The sequence below is a fragment of the Pan troglodytes genome, chromosome 4 (genome assembly GCF_028858775.2).
Source record: "Pan troglodytes isolate AG18354 chromosome 4, NHGRI_mPanTro3-v2.0_pri, whole genome shotgun sequence".
NCBI classification, from domain to species: Eukaryota; Metazoa; Chordata; class Mammalia; order Primates; family Hominidae; genus Pan; species Pan troglodytes.
This window is the reverse complement of record NC_072402.2, coordinates 35533032-35554572: the sequence shown is the minus strand read 5'-3', so window position 1 is coordinate 35554572 and position 21541 is coordinate 35533032. Positions and strand designations below refer to the sequence as shown.

The following is a 21541-nucleotide window of genomic DNA, read 5'->3' as shown; positions in this document are numbered from 1 at the left end:
TGTATGATCTCACTTATATGTGGAATAAAAAAAATCAAATATAACAGAAATAGATGACAAAACAATGGCTATGGGGAGGGGGAAGCAGAGGAAATGGGGAGATGTAGGTTAGAGCATACAGAACAGATATATAAGATGAGCAAGTTGCCTCTTTTTCCGGCTGGAACCATGGAGGGTGTAGAAGAGAAAGAGAAGGTTCCTGCTGTGCCAGAAACCCTTAAGAAAAAGCAAGGGAATTTCGCAGAGCTGAAGATCAAGTGCCTGAGAAAGAAGTTTACCCAAAAGATGCTTTGAAAGGCAAGGAGGAAGCTTATCTGTGAAAAAGCAAAACACTATCACAAGGAATATAGGCAGATATACAGAACTGAATTTTGAATGGCAAGGATGGCGAGAAAAGCTGGCAACTTCTGTGTACCTGCAGAACCCAAAATGGCATTTGTCCTCAGGATCAGAGGTGTCAATGGTGTGAGCCCAAAGGTCCGAAAGGTGTTGCAGCTTCTTCGCCTTCATCAAATCTTCAGTGGAACCTTTGTGAAGCTCAACAGGCTTCAGTTAACATGCTGAGGATTGTAGAGCCGTATATAGCATGGGGGTACCCAAATCTGAAGTCAGTAAATGAACTAATCTACAAGCGTGGTTATGGCAAAATCAATAAGAAGCGAATTGCTTTAACAGATAACACTTTGATTGCTCCATCTCTTGGTAAATATGGCATCCTCTGCATGGAGGATCTGATTCATGAGATCTATACTGTTGGAAAACACTTCAAAGAAGCAAATAACTTGCTGTGGCCCTTCAAATTATCTTCGCCATGAGGCGGAATGAAGAAAAAGACCATCCATTTTTATTTTATTTTATTTTATTTTTGAGACAGAGTCTCACTCTGTCACCCAGGCTGGAGTGCAGTGGCATGATCTCAGCTCACTGCAACCTCTGCCTCCCATGTTCAAGCGATTCTCCTGTCTCAGCCTCTGGAGTAACTGGGATTACAGGCGTGTGCCACCACACCTGGCTAATTTTTTTTTTTTGTATTTTTGTTAGAGACAGGGTTCCACCATGTTGGCCAGGCTGGTCTCCAACTCCTGACCTCAGGTAATCCGCCCGCCTCGGCCTCCCAAAGTGCTGGGATTACAGGCGTGAGCCACCGCGCCCGGCTGAGAGACCACCCATTTTGTAGAAGGTGGAGATGCTGGCAACAGGGAGGACCAGATCAACAGGCTTATTAGAAGAGTGAACTAAGATGTCTACCATGATTATTTTTCTAAGCTGGTCAGTTAATAAACAGTACCTGCTCTCAAACTGAAAAAAAAAAAAAAAAGATGAACAAGTCAAGATCTAATGTGCAGCATAAGGACTCCAGGTAATAAAATTGTACTGTATATAAGGGATTCGTGTTAAATGAGATTTTAGCTGTTCTTGCCACACAGAGAAAACAGGTATGTGAGATGATGGATTTGTTAATTTGCTTCATTATAGTAACCTTTTTACTATCTATCTATATATATATATATCACATAACAGCATATGTGTATCTTAAATATGCACAATGAAAGTAATTTAAAAAATTTTACCCTATAAAAAACAATATCACTTTTCATGTAAATACTGTTATTTTAGGATCTTGGAGTGAAAATATACTGGAATATTTTCTGAGAAATAGCCAGATTACAGCAGAAGACGGTGCTGAGATCACCTGGTATCATGCAGCTAACCACAAGGCACAAACAAATGAGGCACTGAAAAGTAAGTCAGTACAGTTACTTGTAATTTACTTTGGATAATAGATTAATTCAACTCCTTTTTTGATATCTAGGTATATTTGCAGATACTAGAGACAGGTGATCCAAGTGTAAGTTCCAGGCTGACATGAGTATTTTATTTATTTTTATTTATTATTTAATTATTATTTATTCATTTTTAGAGACATAGTTTCTCTCTGTTGCCCAGGCTGGAATACAAAGGTGTAATCACAGCTCATTGCAGGCTCAAACTCCTGGGCTCAGGTAATCTGTGAGCCATCACACCAGGCTGAACATTTTTATAAAGTGTTTCATTTTGTTTACAAAATGGACAAATTGCATAATGAAAGAATTTTCTTATTTTCCAGAAGCAATTTGCCTGTTATGTCTGATTCGAAACTCTCATATATTATTATATTTTCTTATGTATGTAGTGATTTGAGTAAAACTTTTAAGATCAGGACCATGTATCTTACATATTTTTATGTCTTTCATCATGTACTAATGAGAAACCCACTCAATATTTGTTCAATGGATGGATGAAGGCATTGTATACCAATTTATAATTAATAAATAATTGGACAATATTTATACCTAAGCTAGAAATCAAGTCTTTGGTTTACTGATTCAACCTGTAATCATTGTATCTATATCCCTTCGTTATACAGATGAACATTATAGCAGTGTTTCTCAGCCTTTTCCTATAAAGTGCTCATGTTGACTGCAGCAGGAAAGGAGAATGAAAGCATATCACCACAGGGCCGGGGCAGAGCTTGCAGTATCTGGTCCAACAAGAAATTACCTTGAAATTCCATATTTTATTATAAAAGTGTATGCATTTTTGCATCCTAATCCATTATATATCTCAGCATCTTTTATTGTCAAAACACTGTTTTAAATTGTATTTTTCTCCTCAAAAGGAAGAACTTTGTCTTGTTTCATGTTGAATCCTTAATGCCTGAAACAGTGCGTAGCATATAATAACTACACAGTGATTATTTAGTAAATGAATTTTAGCAAAATTGATGCCTCAGGAAATGGTTGCTTAATGATTGTCAGGAACTGTAAGGAGTCAATGCTAATGATTACAGGGTTTCTTTTTTGGATGATGAAATTTTTCTAGAATTAGAGAGTGGTTATAGTTGCATAACCTTCTGAATACGCTAAATAAAAACCACTAAAGGGTTCACTTTAAAAGGGTGAATTTTATAGTATGTAAATTATGTCTCAGTTTTTAAAAATGAAAAAAAATGATAGGAAAGGAAGAAATAAAACCTTTATTCACAGACAATATGATTGTGTATATAGAAAACAAAAAAGATTCTATAGATAAATTATCATAATAAATAGGTGAACTTAGAAAATCTCAGGATGTGATCAGGGCGGTGGCTCATGCCTGTAATCCCAGCACTTTGGGAAGCCAAGTTGGGTGGATCATTTGACCCCAGGAGTTGAAGATCAGCCTAGGCAACATAGTGAGACCCTGTCTCTACAAAAAATAGAAAAATTAGCCGGGCATGGTGGCATGTACCTGTAGTCACAGCTACTCAGGAAGCTGAGTCAGGAGGATCGATTGAGCCCAAGAGGTGGAGGCTGCAGTGAGCTGTGATTGCACCATTGCACTCCAACCTAGGTGACAGAGTGAGGACCTTGTCTCAAAAAAAAAGAAAGAAAGAAAAGAAAAGAAAATCTCAGGATTCAAGGTCAAAATAGAAAATAAATTCTGTTTTTTTCTAATAACTGAAAATCTAGAAATACAACTTAAAAAATTTTACAATTTGTATAATAATAGTATATACAAAGCCCTTTTGCCATCGTAGCCTGGGGATGGTGAAAAGTTACTTTTGCTATGCTGAACAGGAGTTGATGAAGCAAGGCAAAGTCTGGCCATGGTCACAAGCTGGAGCTCCTGTGGGTGAGGCAACGTATGCCTTGATATACAGACTTCCTCCTTTTGCTGTCCCTGTTATATGAGACTATTAGAACCATGCAGTCTCCCAAGCAGAAGTGTGCCCTGACTTTTAAAAGTCTTCTACCCACAAGCTATGGATGGAAGAGTAGGGAGAGGGGCTGGGCAGCTTCTGTATCTTCTGTGTCTCCAGGCCAGGTCTCCCTCTCTTGTTAGGACTGTTAATATTAGTCCATCCAACTGCTTATTGATGTTTCCACTTAGAGATCTGTCATGCGTCTCAAATTTACGTTATCCGAAATGAGATTCTTGACTATATTTACTAACCTGCACTTCCTGTGATCTTTCCTGTCTCAGGAAATGGCACCACAATCTACTTAGATGTTTCAACCAGAAATCTAGGAGTCATTTTTTCGCTCCTTTCTTTATTCTTGTATCTAATATCCAATCATTATGATTCTATTCCAAAATACATTTTGAATTAGTCCTCATCTTTCTTTCCATCTTTCTTATCATTATCCTAGAAGCCACCAGGATTTCTTCCTCATACTGCTGTAGTTCCCCCTTTTTTTTCATGTAGGAGACCTTAGGAACATACTTTACATGGGCCCAGAGACTCCTCAACTTGCCCATTTACTGATTTTTTTTCTATCTATTGGAAATAATGGAATTAGCAGACTGCGACTATTACTCTTTTTTTTTTTTTTTTTTTTTTTTTTTTGAGATGGAGTCTTGATCTGTCGCCAGGCTGGAGTGCAGTGGCACGATCTACGCTCACTGCAACCTCTGCCTCCCGGGTTCAAGCCATCCTCCTGCCTCAGCCTCTGAGTAGCTGGGACTACGGGCATGTGCCACCATGCCCAGCTAATTTTTGTATTTTTAGTAGAGATGGGGTTTCACCATGTTGGCTAGGATGGTCTCCATCTCCTGATCTCCTGATCTGCCCTCCTTGGCCTCCCAAAGTGCTGGGATTAGACTATCACTCTTAAATGAAAGATTCCAAGCTTTTGTGCCCCTTTATAACCACACTGATAAAGGAGACCTACAACCCCCTTCCCCAACTTCATCCTGGGAAAATAATAAAAGACTAGATCATCTATCTTTCTGCAAATTCACTTGCCCTGTTGTCCTTGCAGAAGTTTGGCCATAGGGTGAAAGAACAACTTCTCTGTATCTGCCCTCCCCCTGGCGAGATAAGCCACACAAACATCAGGACTCAGCACTATTCACATGGTTGAAGAATTCCACCTTTGGCAGAGGGCTGGAAGCTGTTTGGATAGTACCTGGACATTGCTTAGAATTGCATTTGATAGAGAATAAAAGGAGTATAAAACTCTTTGATTGGTCTTGGTGTTTTGGTGTTTATTTCTTTATTTTTATTTTTTGTAGAGAGTCTGGTCCCAAACTCCTGGCTGCAAGCAATCCTCCTGCCTCAGCCTCCCAAAGTGCTGGGATTACAGGTGTGAGCACCACACCCAGCCATTTTGTTATTTTATGCTTTGCCTCACTGTAATTAAAAGATCCTAAATATGGTATAGCTTAGAGAAGAGAGATATAGCAAACATCCATTGAGTTCTTTTTTTTTTTTTTTTTTTTTTTTTTTGAGACAGAGTCTCACTCTGTCACCCAGGCTGGAGTGCACTGGCACGATCTCGGCTCACTGCAAGCTCCGCCTCCTGGGTTCACACCATTCTCCTGCCTCAGCCTCCCAAGTAGTTGGGACTACAGGTGCCCGCCACCACGCCTGGCTAATTTTTTGTATTTTTAGTAGAGACGGGGTTTCACTGTGTTAGCCAGGATGGTCTCGATCTCCTGACCTCGTGATCTGCCCGCCTCGGCCTCCTAACTTGCTGGGATTACAGGCGTGAGCCACCGTGCCCAGCCACATCCATTGAGTTCTTACTACATCACCAGTCCCCTTTTCTTTCTTCCTATAAGAACTTTTTTTTTTTTGAGACAAGAGTCTCGCACTGTCATCTGGGCTGGAGGGAAATGGCACAATCTCGGCTCACTGGAACCTCTGCCTCCTGTATTCACGTGATTCTCCTGCTTCAGCCTCCCGAGTAGCTGGGATTACAGGCTCACACCACCACACCTGGCTCATTTTTTGTATTTTTTGTAGAGACGAGATTTCACCGTGTTGGCCAGACTGGTCTCGAACTCCTGACCTCATGATCCGCCTGCCTTGGCCTCCCAAAGTGCTGGGATTACAGGTGTGAGCCACCATGCCCGGCCAAGAACTTTACTTTTATTAAGGTATCCATTTCTGCTCCATACAAGCATATGGAAACTGGTTCCATTTGTAGCTCCAGGGGTGGATTACAATAAGTTAATCCGCACTTGAAGTTTTCCTAATGATTCATATTGCTCCCATGGTGGGCAAGTGATCAAACTGGGCTCAATTAGACTCAAGTAAAGTAATTATATCTATAATTACCAAAGAAGTTTTATATCTTAAAATTGAAATATGTGAACATGAAAATATGTAGCCCTAGTGATTATTGGTAGCTGTCTTAAAATCATGAGATGAAATTAGCCTTACGATGAAGACGACACCAAGGACAGTGAAGAAAAGAGACATAAAGATCACGATAACATCACTGAGCTGCTGATTGTACCACACTTAAAGCTCACCTGACCCCTGGACTTTTAGTTATTTGAGATGATAAATCTACTAGCTTGAATCTGAATTTCTATTTATTTGCCGCCAGAAGCATCCAGTAGATCTATGAGTCCATCCTAATTTGATAGATTATTTTCCCTGCTTCCACACTTGCCCCTGTCTAGTTTATTTTCCACCCAGCATCCAAAGTGGTATATTTAAACATAAATCAAGCCTCTTTATTGGTCTCAAATGGTGTTCCATTTAAAATCTTTAATATAATTGCTAGATAGAAACATGTTTGGTTCCACTGCTCTGGTTTCCAAGAGGAGAGATTTTTTTCCCTAAAGACTTTGACCTCTTGCCTCACTGTTTATTTCTCTCACAGAGGTTGAGAGATTGTTTTGGTTTGTAGTTCTTGACTGGGTGGAGCTAATCTATCAAATGCACTAGGCCAAGCAAGGTGGCTCACGCCTGTACTCCCAGCACTTTGGGAGGTCGAGACCAGCCTGGCCAACATGGTGAAACTCCATCTCTACTAAAAATACAAAAATTAGCTGTGCATGGTGGTGCATGCCTGTAGTCCCAGCTATTCGGGAGGCTGAGGCAGGAGAATTGCTTGAACCCAGGAAGCAGAGGTTGCAGTGAGCCAAGATCATGCCACTGCACTCCAGCCTGGGTAACAGGGTGAGACTCCATCTCAAAAAAAAAAAAAAAAAAAAAAAAATGTGCTGGACAAGGGAGTGAGCTCTTCTCTTCCACTGGGAAGCAGCCATCTGGATATTTGTATTTGTTAGAACTTTGCTTCAAAGGGGCTGTTCCAAGATTTGGACTAGAGGGTGACTGTGGCAGTTAGCAGGTAGCAGGCACAGGCTTATTTAGTTCTCAACTAAGCTGTGTCCTCTAACCTAGCTTTAGAGGTAATACAAGTATACTTTGATCCCTGTCTACTTAACTTGGCTATTTTATTTCTCAAGATCCACTTGGAGGCCAGGTGTGGTGGCTCACGCCTATAATCCCAGCACTTTGGGAGGCCAAGGCAGGTGGATTGCTTGAGACCAGGAGTTTGAGACCAGCCTGGGCAACATGGAGAAACCCCGTCTCTACTAAAAATACAAAAATTAGCTGGGCATGGTGGTGCATGCCTGTAATCCCAGCTACTTGGGAGGCTGAGGCAGGAGAGTCGCTTGAACCCAGGAGACAGAGGCTGCAGTGAGCTGAGATCATGCCACTGCATTCCAGCCTGGGTGACAGAACGAGACTCTGTCTCTAAACAAACAAACAAAAAACAGATCCATTTGGAGAAAGGGGTGCTATTTATTGGCATCTTCAAACTACCTCAATAACCTGAAGGGCCTGCACAGACTGGCCTGTGTCTCCAAGTCCACCTTCACAGTGTTTTCACATTCCTAGAAATTCCCACACTGGCCTCACAGCAGTGCCTTGCATGGCTACGCTCCCTCCTCCTTGGGCTGTCATACACATTCTTTCCTGGAAAGCTCTTTTCCCCACGCTCTGCCTTGCTAACCCCTTAAGCTGATCCTTTGTTATCGGCTGAATTGTCACTTCCTCAAAAAGACTTTTCCTGACTCCAGAATCAAAATTCAGGGAAGCACCTTCCTATGTGGCCTTTTGTGACTGGCTTCTTCAATTAGTATGTTTTCAAAGTTCAGCTGTTTTCTAGTGTGTATCAGTTCTTTATTCCTTTTTATGGCTGAATCATTTTTGTGTGTGGATATACCACATTTTGTTTATCCATTCATCAACTGGTAGACATTGGTTGTTTCCCTTTTTTGCTACTATGATTACTGCTGCTATGAGCATTCACATACAGGTGTTTTTGTAGACATGTGTTTTCAGTTCTCTTGCTTATATGTCTAGGAGTAGAATTCCTGGGTCATATGGTAACTATATGTTTAACTTTTTAAAGAACTGCCAAACTTTTCCAAAGTGCCTGCTCCTTTTTACATTCCTCCTAGCAGTGTGGATAAGGGTTCTAGCTTCTCCACATCTTTGCCAACACTTGTTATTGTACTTTTTTTTTTTTAATTATAGCCAGCTAAGTGTATATGAATTGGTATCTCATTGTGGTGTAGATTTGCATCCCCTAAAGACTAATGCTGGTGAGCATCTCTTTGTGTGCTTTTTGGAAATTAGCTTATATTTGCAGCTGAGTAGCTTTCTTAGCCTGTTCCCTGCCTGTAGAAATTTGGGAGCCCACAGACCTCTTTTCGTTTTGAACTATCTCTGTCCTTTTGTGTCCAAGTAGTTATATCTCCCTTAAAAATATAGTGGGCTTTTAATATATTAAATTTAATCAGAAGCCACACCGCCGTCTCTTTGAGGTAGGCCTCTCTCTACTTTGGTATGCAAGTTAAGGTGCAGTGGACAACACCCTTAAGATTCCAAAAGATTCCATATCTAGCTATGTGGCTACATGAGGCACCTTCTTTCTGAGGGCTTAATAAAGGGTCATATGGTTGTACCCTTGGCTTGATATTGACACTGAGGCCATGTTTTACTGGTGGTGCTATGGTTTGAATGTTTGTTCCATCCAAAACTCATGTTGAAATTTTTTGTTTTTTTTAAGAGACAACGTCTCACTCTGTCACCCAGGCCGTAGTGCAGTGACGCAATCACAGCTCACTACAGCCTTGACCTCTTAGGCTTAAGCGATTCTCCCTCCTCAGCCTTCTAAGTAGCTGGGACTACAGGCGTGTGCCACCAGCATGCCTGGCTAATTTTTTTTTTTTTCCAGTAGAGATGAGGTCTCGCTATGTTGCCCAGGCTGGTCTTGAACTCCTATGCTCAAGTGATCCTCCCGCTTCTGCCTCCCAAAGTGCTGGGATTACAGGAGTGAGCCACCACTCTGGCTTCATGTTGAAATTTAATTGCCAGTGTAACACTGCTGCGAGGTGATTAAGCCATGAGGGGTCCACCTTCATGAGTGGGTTTAATGCCATATTTAAAGGACTTTGGAAAGTGGGTGTTCTCTCGCTCCTCCTTCCACCAGGTGAAAATGCAGTGAGAAGGCCCTCTTTAAGTATCAGCACTTTGATATTGGATTTCCCAGCCTCCAGAATGGTGAGCCAATAAATGTCTGTTTATTATAAATTACCCAGTCTGTGTTATTCTGTCATCACAGTATAACACAGACTAAGACAGGCAACACCCTAGATTTAACTTTTGGCCCGAGACTGTCTCTTACTTTGAGAATCTCTTGCCAGCTGGAGAGGACAGGAATAAGAAACAGTTTTATTTTCGAATTCAGAAAGTCCTGATTTGGTAATATTTTCTCTATATGCTGCTGAAAATCTGAAATGTTAATTATTTAGCTTAGCTCTTTCTTCTCATTCTTTATTATAAGCAGTTAAAAGAAGCCAGTTGCCACTTTCACCATTTCCCCTGGAAACCTCTTTAGCCAAATACACAGGTTCACTGGGTATCCTGTCTATCTTCCACCAGTTGCTACAGTGACAGTGTAGCCAGAAGTTTTACCACTATGGAAAACAATAAAAAGAGCTTATTGTTCTCAAGCTTCCAATAAGAATTTCTGCACTGCTCTTCCAGCTTCCATGAACAGTTCCCTCCTTGCCTTTCTTGGCTTCCACCAGGTCACAAAGCCAATGCCACATGTTTCAGGTTTTTGATATGGCAACACTCCACTTCCAGCTACCTATTGCTTTTTATCTATTGCTGTGTAATAGAATACCCAAAAATGAGTGACTTAAAATAGCAGTGCTGTATTTTTTTCTCATGATTTTATGGGTCAGCCGGGTGGTTCTTCTGTTGCATGTAGTACGGGCTTAGGACGTTCATGTAGCTGCATTCAGCTGGGTGCCCAGCTGGGCCTGGAAATTCTAAAATGACCTCACTCATATGTCAGTGGCCTTAATGCTCTCTGTCAGATAGGAAGTCTTAGTTCTCCTCCACGTGGCTTCTCTCTCTCTACGTGGTCTCTCAGTCTTCGGTAATCTTGCCTGAATGTCTTTACATGGTGGCTGGATTTCAAGAGTAAGAAAGCTGAAGGTGCCAGCTGTTTTAAAGGCTAGGCCTAGAACTGACAGTTTTATTTCCACTACCTTCTGTTGGTCAAAGCAGATCACAAGTGGTGCCAATCATAATCCCAAAAGACACAATCCCAAATGCCATATCCCGAGTGTTGAAATGCTGAAAGATCAAAATCCATAGCCTAAAATCCTTAATATCTAATTGAATCCCCAAACTATAATGATAGATTTAGAACTAGGTGCAATCAAGGCTTATAAGAGTGAATTTCAAGTTGTTACCAGTAAAGTTTGTCTTTTTCATTCAGCCTGATGCCTTTAACAGAAAACTCAGATGAGTGGATTGGTCACGTAAGATGGCAGTGACAAAAACTTCAGTTTAAAATGCCTTATGGGTCTGTATTGGCATTCCTTCCCGCTGATGAAATTCTAGGAGCTTTTAGTAAATTAAAGCTGCATTTGCATGAAGAAGCCAGAGAAATTACTGACTGGTTTGAAGATAATGACATGCATGGTCGGATAAGAAGACATGCCATGGAGTTGCTGTTTGACCATCAGTATTGTTTCCACCAAATTTGTGATCTGCATATAAGTGCATGTGAAATGGATTTCCACGTACCCAAAACAGCATAGAAACATGGCACAGAAGATCGGAAAATTTAATAGGGAATACTCATGCAGGTGCATATCAAATCATAGAAGAAGTTGAGAAAAAACAGCGCCACATAGAAAATGAATCTGAATGTATTCTCCAAGGAGACTCATGCCCTAAAAGAAAAAATGTGGCCGGGTGTGGTGGCTCTCACCTGTAATCTTAGCACTTTGAGAGGCAGAGGTGAGAGAATCATTTGAGTCCAGGAGTTTGAGACCAGCCTGGGCAACACAGTGAGACCTCATCTCTACTAAAAATTTAGAAAAATTAGCAGGGTGTGGTGGTGCATGCCTGTAGTCCTGGCTACTCAGGTGGCTGAGGCAGGAGGATCCCTGGAGCCCAAGAGTTTGAGGTTGCAATAGAGTGAGACTCTGTCTCAAAAAAAAAAAAAAAAAAAAAAAAAGGAAAGAAGAAAGCAACTATTTATTGCAGTGCAGGTTGGCCACCTCTTATGGAGTACACTTGTGCGATTACCTGTCATCTATCCCACTTTTTTTTTTCATGTGTCGAAGCTTCTTTTTCGTTTTTGCCCACTATTTTATTATTTATCTTAAAAAACATTTTTTTTTTTGAGACAGGAGTCTTGCTCTGTTGGCCAGGCTGGAGTGCAGTGGCACGATCTCAGCTCACTGCAACCTCCGCCTCCTGGGTTCAAGTGATTCTCCTGCCTCAACCTCCTGAGTAGCTGGGATTACAGGCGCCTGCCACCACACTTGGCTAAATTTTGAGTTTTTAGTGGATACGGGGTTTCTCCATGTTGGACAGGTTGGTCTCAAACTCCTGACCTCAGGTGATCTGCCTGCCTCAGCCTCCCAAAGTGCTAGGATTATAAGCGTGAGCCACCGTGCTTGGCCATTTCCACTATTTTAAATGGTCAGCATTGTTTTTTATAATTCACTATGCTACATAATTCATCTTTGCATTGTTTCTGGTATTGGAGTTATAGATTGTATAAAGACTTTTAGAGTGTTCTAATTTGTTTTATGCATTTTTTTCAAATTTGACTCCACAGAGCTGCATTTTCACAACATTGACTTTGTGTGTAACCATTGCGCTTATTGATAAAAACGTTGAAACTTTCACAGGAAATGAAGAGATATCCATTTGTACATCTGCATTTGTGAAAGATAAAATTTCTCAAGATCACAGTTCTTTGGGTGACTACGTGTATGATGGCAACCCATCACAGTTTTTGACTGATCTTGTCAAAAGACTTAGGTTGTTCATCAAGTTATTTCAGATGACTGCAGTTATTTAAGCTATTTCTTTATGACTACAGTTCATTTGCTCATGTTATATCTCTGAACTGATTAATATACCTGGGTGTTTATGCTTGCAAAAATGTGTGTTATTATTGCCTATTTTATTGTGTAAAGTGGCCTCTGAAGTGTTCTGCCATGTTTTCATAGGTTTCTCAAATAAATGCCCTTTTAAAAATGAACAGGATTGGCACAGTGGCTCATGCCTGTAATCCCAGCACTTGAGGAGGCCAAAGCAAGATTACTTGAGCCCAGGAGTTCAAGACCAGCCTGGGCAACATACTGAGACGCTGTCTCTACAACAGATATTTTTTAAAAAATCAGCTGGGCATGGTGGCACACACCTGTAGTCCTAGCTACTCAGGAAGCTGAGGCGGGAGGATTGCTTGAGCTCAGGAGGTCAAAGCTTCGGTGAAGTATAATGCTGCTACTGCATCAGCTTGGATGACAGGGTAAGACCCTGTTTCTAAAAAAAAAAAAAAGAAATTTAAAAAAATGTAAGTAAATGCATTTTAAAGAATTTTTAAAATTATTTTTTCCAATATTTTCAGGATTTTGATATTTTGGGATTGTGATTTTGGGGATTTTAGACTTTAGGGATTTTGATTTTCTGGGATTTCAAAATTCGAGATTATGGCATTTGGGGAATTACGGCCCCAACCCATCACAAGACCTGCCCAGCTGAAGAGGCAGGGAAGAGGATGTTGATGGGAAGAGCGGTATGCATGTACTGGAGGGGTTGTTGGCAGCCATCTTGGAGTCAGTCTGTCACAGCCTGCTGAACATACTCACACCATGTCTGCTGAAGCTCCTTATCTGTTCAAAGGATGTGTGCTTTTAAGCAGTAACTAAACCGTAAGTCAAAGAAGTGAATTTTTAATGTAGACTTTCAAACATGAGCAATGAATATCCATAATTTCTAATTTGAGGAGTGAGAAGATAAAAGTACGATTTTTATTCCCAGAAAACTTCAGCAAATACTTATTAAGCCTTTCATTATGTATGTACTTTGCTGGTATTAGAAAGAAATTCAGAAGTATGTCAACAGCTTAAGATCTGTGTAACTTAGGGAAAGTCATTTAACTTCTTGACATCTGTTTGCTAATCTAAAAAATAAGGACAATGTGTACGGACCTTGTATACTGCCTGGCATGGGATAATTGCTCACTGAGTGTTACTTTTCTTTCCTTTTTTTTATCTTCCTCAAAAGGATACTGAACATGGTGCCTCCTGTAGTTCTGTGCCCTGTTTTCTTAGCATTAACTGAAGTTCTTTTATTTGGACAGGTACTGCTCACATGATAGAGGCTGATGTCCTTCTTCCAAGTGATGGATCAGAACACAGCCAGCCAATTATGGCCCATCCCCCTGAAACAAACAGTGATAATACTCTACAGGAGTGGCTGACTGAAGTTATGAAAAGCAATAAAGGCATCAAGCTGGATTTCAAAAGGTATTTGTATAAACATGTTCAATTTTCTGGGAAAAAAGTAATAGCTGTGCCTGACTACCTATTTTTTTTATGTTATCCAAACTGAAAATGGAATTGTAGACTCTAATATATTTCAGGACTGAACCTAAATGAACCTAAGACCCACTGAGTTATTTACTAAAATTGTTTTTTGGAGACCCTTAAAGGCGAAAGTTAGATTAATTTTTATAAAGGAATTTATCATAAGTGACCATCGTGACAACAGAAGGGTAAATTAAAAATGCTACATATGTTAAAAAGTAACCCAGGAGAGTGAGCTGGGAGAAATTCATTGAGCTAGTTAATGCATACCCTATTTGATTTATATTATTATATTTGTAAAGGGAATTATTTAGAATTCTCCAATAACCAAAGTGTTTCTGAAAAATAATGCTTGGAGGCAGCCAGGCGCAGTGGCTTCAGCCTGTAATTCCAGCACTTTGGGAGGCTGAGGTGGGTGAATCACCCGAGGTCAGGAGTTTGAGACCAGCCTGACCAAAATGGCGAAACTCCACCTCTACTAAAAATACAAAAATTAGCCAAGCATGGTGGTGGGCGCCTGTAATCACAGCTACTGGGGAGGCTGAAGCAGGAGAATTGCTTGAACCTGGGAGGCGGAGGTTGCAGTGAGCTGAGATCACGCCATTGAATTCCAGCCTGGGCTACAAGAGTGAAACTCCCTCTCAAATAATAATAATAATAATAATAATAATAATAATAATAATAATAATATTTGGAGGCATTAATACTGAAGAGCAAGAGTAAGCTGTCATTTCCTTCACTGTGGCCATCACAGGAAATTTTACTTTTGTAGTATTTTGGCAGTGTAAAAATGATAAAGAAAGCCAGAAATATACAGCAACACTTCAGAAGCACACTGTAAAGCTTATGAAGGCAGCTGCTATTGAAATCTAGGATTGGCAGTAAGCCTACTTCATCTCTGAGTAATATTTTTAAATAGAATTATCTCAAGAAATTAATAAGGACTTGGAATCTTGTAGGATTCTTAAGATGAGTCTAACCATTTGTTATGGGGCAAAATATACCAGTAAACCTTATTATACCGTTAGTGAATGAATAGATATATAAAATCTTGATATACAGGAGTTTGGATTGACAGGGTCTTGTGAATTAAAGAACTATCTTAAGATCATAAACTTTTTTTTCGACCGGGCACGGTGGCTCACGCTTGTAATCCCAGCACTTTGGGAGGCCAAGGCGGGTGGATCACCTGAGGTTAGGAGTTTGAGACCAGCCTGGCCAACATGGTGAAACCCCTTCTCTACTAAAAATACAGAAAATTAGCCAGGCATGGTGGTGTGCACCTGTAATTCAGCTACTCGGGAGGCTGAGGCAGGAGAACCTCTTGAACCCAGGAGGTGGAGGTTGCAGTGAGTTGAGATCACGCCACGGCACTACAGCCTCAGCAACAAGAGCAAAACTCTGTCTCAAAAAAATAAATAAATAAATAAATAAAAAATAAAAAATCATAAACTTTTTGAGTTATCAGTGGTTCAATTTCATTTTATTGACAAAGAAACTTAGTTCCAGAGTGGTTAAGTGATGTACCTGAGGGTAACAGGTAAGCTTTGACAGGTAAGCTACAACCAGATCCTAATTCTCCTGAAGCCAGTCCAGTGTTCTCTATATCATGAAATAAAGCATTTGATCTTTAGTGCTTGATGGCTTAAACTTTTAGATCTCCTTGATGTCATGTGCTCAGTTTTTCATGTTTACTATTGCCCCTTGAATTGTTTCCTGAAACATATTCTTTGGCTTCTCACCAGTCAGATCAGCTCATTCATTCTTAAATGCTAGCAGCTGCCACAAAAGCGCTGAGCCGCTGAAACAAAGATTTTGCAAGTTTTTTTTTTAAAGTCATAACATATTTGAAGGGGATTCAATATAAACTAATAGGTATATGAACACCTATTACATGTCAGACACTGTTCTAAAAGCATTGCATGTATTTTTCATTAAATTCTCGTAACAATCCTAAGAGGTAGGTTATTGCTGTTATTCTCATTTTCCGGATGAGGCAATGGAGATGGAGGGGCTAAGGAGCCCGCTTGTCACGTAGTTGTTAGTGGAACTAGAGAGCTTTCAGCCTGGCTGGAGAGTTCACACTTTTAACCAGAATGCTGCACTCACTCCCTTTGTAAGAGCAGCTGAATGACCTGTTAGTTAAGTTTTAGTAGTTCTTGTTTTGTGCTTCTAAGTTACTTTGTTTGGTACACAAATAAAAAGTATTATATTTTGGCTGGGCGCAGTGGCTCATGACTATAATCCCAGCACTTTGGTAGGCCAAGGTGGGCAAATCACCTGAGGTCAGGAGTTCTAGACCAGCCTGACCAACATGGAGAAACCCCGTCTCTACTAAAAATACAAAATTAGCTGGACGTGGTGGCACATGCCTGTAATCCCAGCTATTCGGAAGGCTGAGGCAGGAGAATTGCTTGAACCCAGGAAGCGGAGGTTGCAGTGAGCCGAGATCACGCCATTGCACTCCAGCCTGGGCAACAAGAGTGAAACGCCAGCTCAAAAAAAAAAAAAAAAAAAAAAGTATTATATTTTTAAATTTTATCTGGAGTCTTAGCAAGCTCTTCAGCGTTTTAGCCAAGAATTATTTTCCCTTAAACAATGCAATTTTATATAGTTTGTTACAATTTTAAGTACGATATTTATCATTCCCAATTTTTAAATGAAATTAATAGGAAAACAGGGTATGATATTTAGAAGTTTGATTTACAAATAACTTTTTAGGAAAAAATATATTCTATAATAACTAAGTTTATATTCTTTTCAGGAGACTTAAGTAAATACCACCAAGGAGCAATTTTCAGTAGTAGTCTCACCAGGACTTTCCTCTTCGGGTGATCATCTTGGTGAAGCTTTGGTACTTCCTTATGGGAAACTTAGTACTAATTTATGTAAGAATTGAGAATGTTGGCCACTGTATTTTAAATTAGAATCACATGGAATTTATAGATTAATTTAGAAGGATGTGTCATTTTATAATACATACAATATTGAGTCTTCCAGGCTTGGTCTGTTATTTCTTGTAGTGTACAGTAGTCCTCTGTTATCTGCAGTTTCAGTAACCTGCAGTACACCATGGTCTAAAAGTGTTAAATGGAAAATTCGAGAAATAAACAATAAGTTTTAAATTACACACCATTCTGAGCAGTGTGGTGAAATCTGGTACTTTCCCATTCCATCCCACCTGGGGTGTGACTCATCCCTTCCCTTTGTCCAGCGTATCCACACCATATATGCTGCCCACCTGTTAGTCACTTAATAGCCGTCACAGTTATCAGATTGACAGATCACAAGAAGAAGGGTGAGTACAGTACAGTATGCTATTTTGAGAGAGAGAGAGAGACCACATTCACATAACTTTTATTATAGTATATTGCTATAATTGTTCTATTTTATTACTAGTTTATGTTGCTAATCTCTTACTGTGACTAATTTATAAATTACACTTTATCAGAGATAGGTATGTGTAGGGAAAAAAAACAGACTACATATAGGGTTGGGTGCTGGGTAGTTTCAGGCATCTCTTGGAGGTCTTGGAACATATTCCCTGCAGATAAGGTGGACTACTGTAGATTTTATTTTGTTGTTAGGAAAGTTTGTTCTCAGTTCTTTTTTCTCCCACAAAATGTTACACCTTTTCTTCCAGAAGAACTTTAGAATTACTTCGTCAAGTTTTAGAAAATAAGAACTACAACAACAAAAAGTTTTTGGTCCTTTAGTGAGGTTTTAAATTTGTTTAACCGCAGATTTTGTTTTTCTTATTTAAGTTTCTGGTAAGGGAAAATATCACTATCCTTCGTCTACATTAGTGATAATTAAAATATTTACATATAAAATGGAATAAATGTATTAAATTCTTGCTTCACTGTGTTCTTTGTCATAGTTCCTTACGTTTAACTGCACAGTGCTTCGCATGTAGTAGGCACTTAGTAAACACTGGTGGAATTTCGATTTGTGGGAGAATACGCTGTTTGAAACTGGATATTGGCCAGGTGTGGTGGCTCATGCCTGTAATCCCAGCACTTTGGGAGGCCGAGGCAGGTGGATCACTTGAGGTCAGGAGTTCAAGACCAGCCTGGCCAACATGGTGAAACCCCGTCTCTACTGAAAATACAAAAATTAGCTGGGTGTGGTGGCGCACGCCTATAGTCCCAGCTACTTGGGAGGCAGAGGCAGGAGAATGGCTTGAACCCGGGATGCAGAGGTTACGGTGAGCAGACATTGCACCGTTGCACTCCAGCCTTGGTGACAGGGTGAAACTCCATCTCAAAGAAAAAAAAAAAAAAAGAAACTGGATATTATCAGATGAAGAATCAATCTTAAACCACTCACTCTATGTCAACTTACTAAATTGAGAAAGCCTAAAAGGCTCCCTCCTGAAATGTAAACTGAAAATTAGTATTTAACCCAGCTTCCATAAGACACCAGATTTCTTAAGAAATCAGAGTCCTTTTTGGAAAAAGAGGAGCTTGGCAGGAGGCATGCATGGATTAGTTCAAGGTTTTTCCTTACTCCACCCATGAAGAGCAGCACCTCATGGGGCCTTGGCTGCTGCTATGGGACTGACAGACAAGCAAGCTTTGGAGTCACAGGTACAAGTTGCTTGCTACCAAAAATGGAATTTTGTAGGAAGTACAGCGTTGGATCTCAGAATTGTGGTTTTAACATGGTGTTGACACAGGGCAAGGCAGGGAGAATTTAAAAGAGACAAATGACAACATCTAAATTAATGTCTGCAGAGTGCAGCATTAAGGTTTATTAATCCACTAAAATCTAGGCCCTCCCCATTCAGGGGCAGAAGAGTGAGAAGGAAGCGTACCACATGGCAGCAGAGGGAAAGGGGCTAGAAGCTAAGGGATAGAGCCTGGGTTCCTCTGGTTTTAGTACATAGTATCCTTGCTCACTGGTAAACATAACCCAGTAAATAATGAGATTATTTAAATTTCTTCTCTTAGAGTAGGAGGCCCAAAAGGAGTGGAGACAAGAGAGGTAGAAGCATAGACAGAAGTACTGCCGTCTCTTAGGAAGAGAGAGGGAAATGTGAGGAGGGGTTGGTGAGTGTTCTCCCCTCCAATATCCATCTCCAAAATTCATAGCCTCCCATTATGATATTCACTACAAGGTAATTTTCTTATAAATGAACATAGGCAAGTAAAAATTATGGAAGCTGATTAAAACCTTATTGTTTCAAAGTCTGTAGGTATCAGCTAGAATATCTGTAGGGAAGTAAAAAGAGTAAAGTTTCTTTTTAAATTTAAACTAAAATATACGTATTTCTAATTTTCAGAAAAGGTTCTTACAATAAAAGAAGAAAAATGAAACAGAAACTTGAAGGAAATACTACAATTTTATATTTTACAGTCATTTTTAGAATTGTTTATGTATCCAAACTCACCCAAGAATACATAAGGGAAAGAAGCTACTTTTATTCTCCAGGGTCATGAGCCTGAATTAGAGATACAGGGCTTGGATCCACTTGGGTATTTCATAAATGTGAATTTACAGGTTATTAAGTGTATTTCATTTATCTTATTTATACATTCTCGAACGAGTGAATATTTGTGTCTTTTAAAAAACTGTTTTCACACCAAGTGATCCTAATATGGAGTTTTGAAACCTCTATTTTGTCCACAAGTAGTACCACTATTCATATATTTATAGACTCTTTAAGGTATATTCATGAATAATAAGCAAAATTCAACATTTAGAGATATGGCATATGTTAGCTTTTCCCTCTGGTGCTATGCGATCTTTGATTTTATTTAACCCAGACATTATTGTATTTTTATTATGAATTTGAGAACATTGAGACCACTAGTCTAAAAGAACTTCTTTTTACTTTACCTAAAGAATCTATCTCATTGACAACAAATTATGTTTTTAGTCTGGCAGCTGTAGAACCATCCATGATGCTCTTGGAAAATGTGAAGAGGCATCTGAAGCGTCCTGTATGGATTAATGCCGATATTCTTCCTGGTCCAAATGGAAATAGCAAAGTAATAGATGCAAAACCATTTTTAGACACCGTGACATCCTTCTTTCCAGACGTGACGTTTTCCCTGGGTTGGACAACAGGATGGCATCCTGAGAAAGTCAATGAAGGTAATAATTCTAATAATGTATTTCTTGGTCAAATTAAAATATCCTCCAGGTATAAAAATAACATCTTTAATACAAAGCCCAAAACCCATTCTACAAAATCTAAGCCTGATGGAAAAAAAGGCCTGACCCTTCAGGTATGTGCAGACCCTTCCATCTGCTCTTTCAGATAGATGCCATGTTCACTGGTGACGCTGCAGATTTTAAGAGAGTTCACACATTTATAGTCATATAAGTAAAGCTTCTGTTAGCAATCTCTTTTTCTAATTTTTAAAAATATAATTTTCCAGATTTTAAAGGAAAGTGGAACACGTCCCTTCTTTTTATCAGGAAATTAGCTGCTAAACTAACATATTCACTTAAGATTTCTGTAAAATGTTCCTTTACTGACTGACCAATATTTTTTACAACTTGCTTTTGATAGAGTATAGAGTTATTTAAAATAGATATATTCTGGCCGGGCGTGGTGGCTCATGCCTGTAATCACCACACTTCGGGAGGCCGAGGTGGGCGGATCACCTGAAGTCAGGAGTTTGAGACCAGCCTGGCCAGCATGACGAAACCCCGTCTCTACTAAAAATACAAAAGTTAGCCAGGCATGGTAGTGTGTGCCTGTAGTCCCAGCTACTCGGGAGGCTGAGGCAGGAGAATCACTTGAACCCAGGAGGCGTAGGTTGCAGTGAGCCAAGATCGTGCCACTGTACTCCAGCCTGGGCAACAGAGTGAGACTCTATCTCAAAAAAAAAAAAAAAAAGTGTGTGCATATATATATATGTGTGTGTATATATATATATATTTATTTATTATGTATATAGTTTATATATAAAAATATATATTCTCTATATATACATAGATACTTTTTTTTCAAGCTATTTAGAAACAAGCAAGTGTGTTTTCCATGTGGTTTTTTTTTTTTTGAAATAGAGTCTTGCTCTGTTGCCCAGGCTGGAGTGCAGTGGTGTGATCTCAGCTTACTGCAACCTCCACCTCCCAGGTTCCCAGGTTCAAGTGATTCTCGTGCATCAGCCTCTTGAATAGCTGGGATTACAGGCGCCACCACGCCCAGCTAATTTTTGTATTGTTTTTTAGTAGAGATGGGGTTTCACCATGTTGGCCAGGCTGGTCTCAAACTCCTGACCTCCAGTGATCCACCCACCTTGGCCTCCCAAGGTGCTGGGATTACAGGCATGAGCCTCTGCACCTGGCCTTTTTTTTTTTTTTTTTTTTTTTTTAAGAAACAGGGTCTGGCTCTGTCACCCAGGCTGAGTGCAGTAGTACCATCATGGCTCACTGCACCTTCAACCTCCTGGGCTCAAGTGATCCTCCCACCTCAGCCTCCAGAGTAGCTGAGACCACAGGCATACACCAGCACACACAGCTACTTTTTAAATTTTTTTGTAGAAGTGAGGTCTCACTAAGTTGCCCAGGCTGGTTTCAAACTCCTGGGCTCAAGTTATCCTCCCACCTTGGCCTCTCAAAGTGCTGGGATTACAGGCATAAACCACTGTGCCTGGCCCACAATGTCTTAACATGATTTAAATATATGTAAAATATATACATATATAGTCAATTTTACCACTATTTCTACTTTAAGTAAAATATACAGGTAATTTGGACAAGCCAAAAAGAAAATTGATTTGATGTTAACTATCACTTAAACAGCTAGCATATACCCCAAAGCAACCTTTCTTGGAAAAGAAAATTTAACAAAAATAGGAAATCCAAGTTTATAGAGAATAATAATGATGCAGGTGTACCTAAAAGA

At 39.8% G+C, this 21541-nt stretch overlaps 1 protein-coding gene and 1 pseudogene across 4 annotated transcripts in view; both read left to right on the top strand.

The window, feature by feature from the left end:
- FAM151B (family with sequence similarity 151 member B) overlaps nucleotides 1–21541 on the top strand; it is a 54699-nt gene that overhangs the window by 12993 nt on the left and 20165 nt on the right. For 2 of the 4 annotated variants that reach the window (XM_527209.6, XM_054684252.2), the window contains 3 exons: nucleotides 1618–1743; nucleotides 13455–13620; nucleotides 19562–19779. In XM_527209.6, coding sequence (XP_527209.2) covers nucleotides 1618–1743; nucleotides 13455–13620; nucleotides 19562–19779 — 510 coding nt within the window. Of the gene's footprint in view, nucleotides 1–1266; nucleotides 1361–1617; nucleotides 1744–12960; nucleotides 13024–13454; nucleotides 13621–19561; nucleotides 19780–21541 lie in introns of those variants that run through there. The other 2 variants (XM_016953073.4, XM_063811127.1) reach the window with 2 other exon arrangements.
- LOC107974688 (large ribosomal subunit protein uL30-like) lies at nucleotides 6–912 on the top strand (annotated as a pseudogene).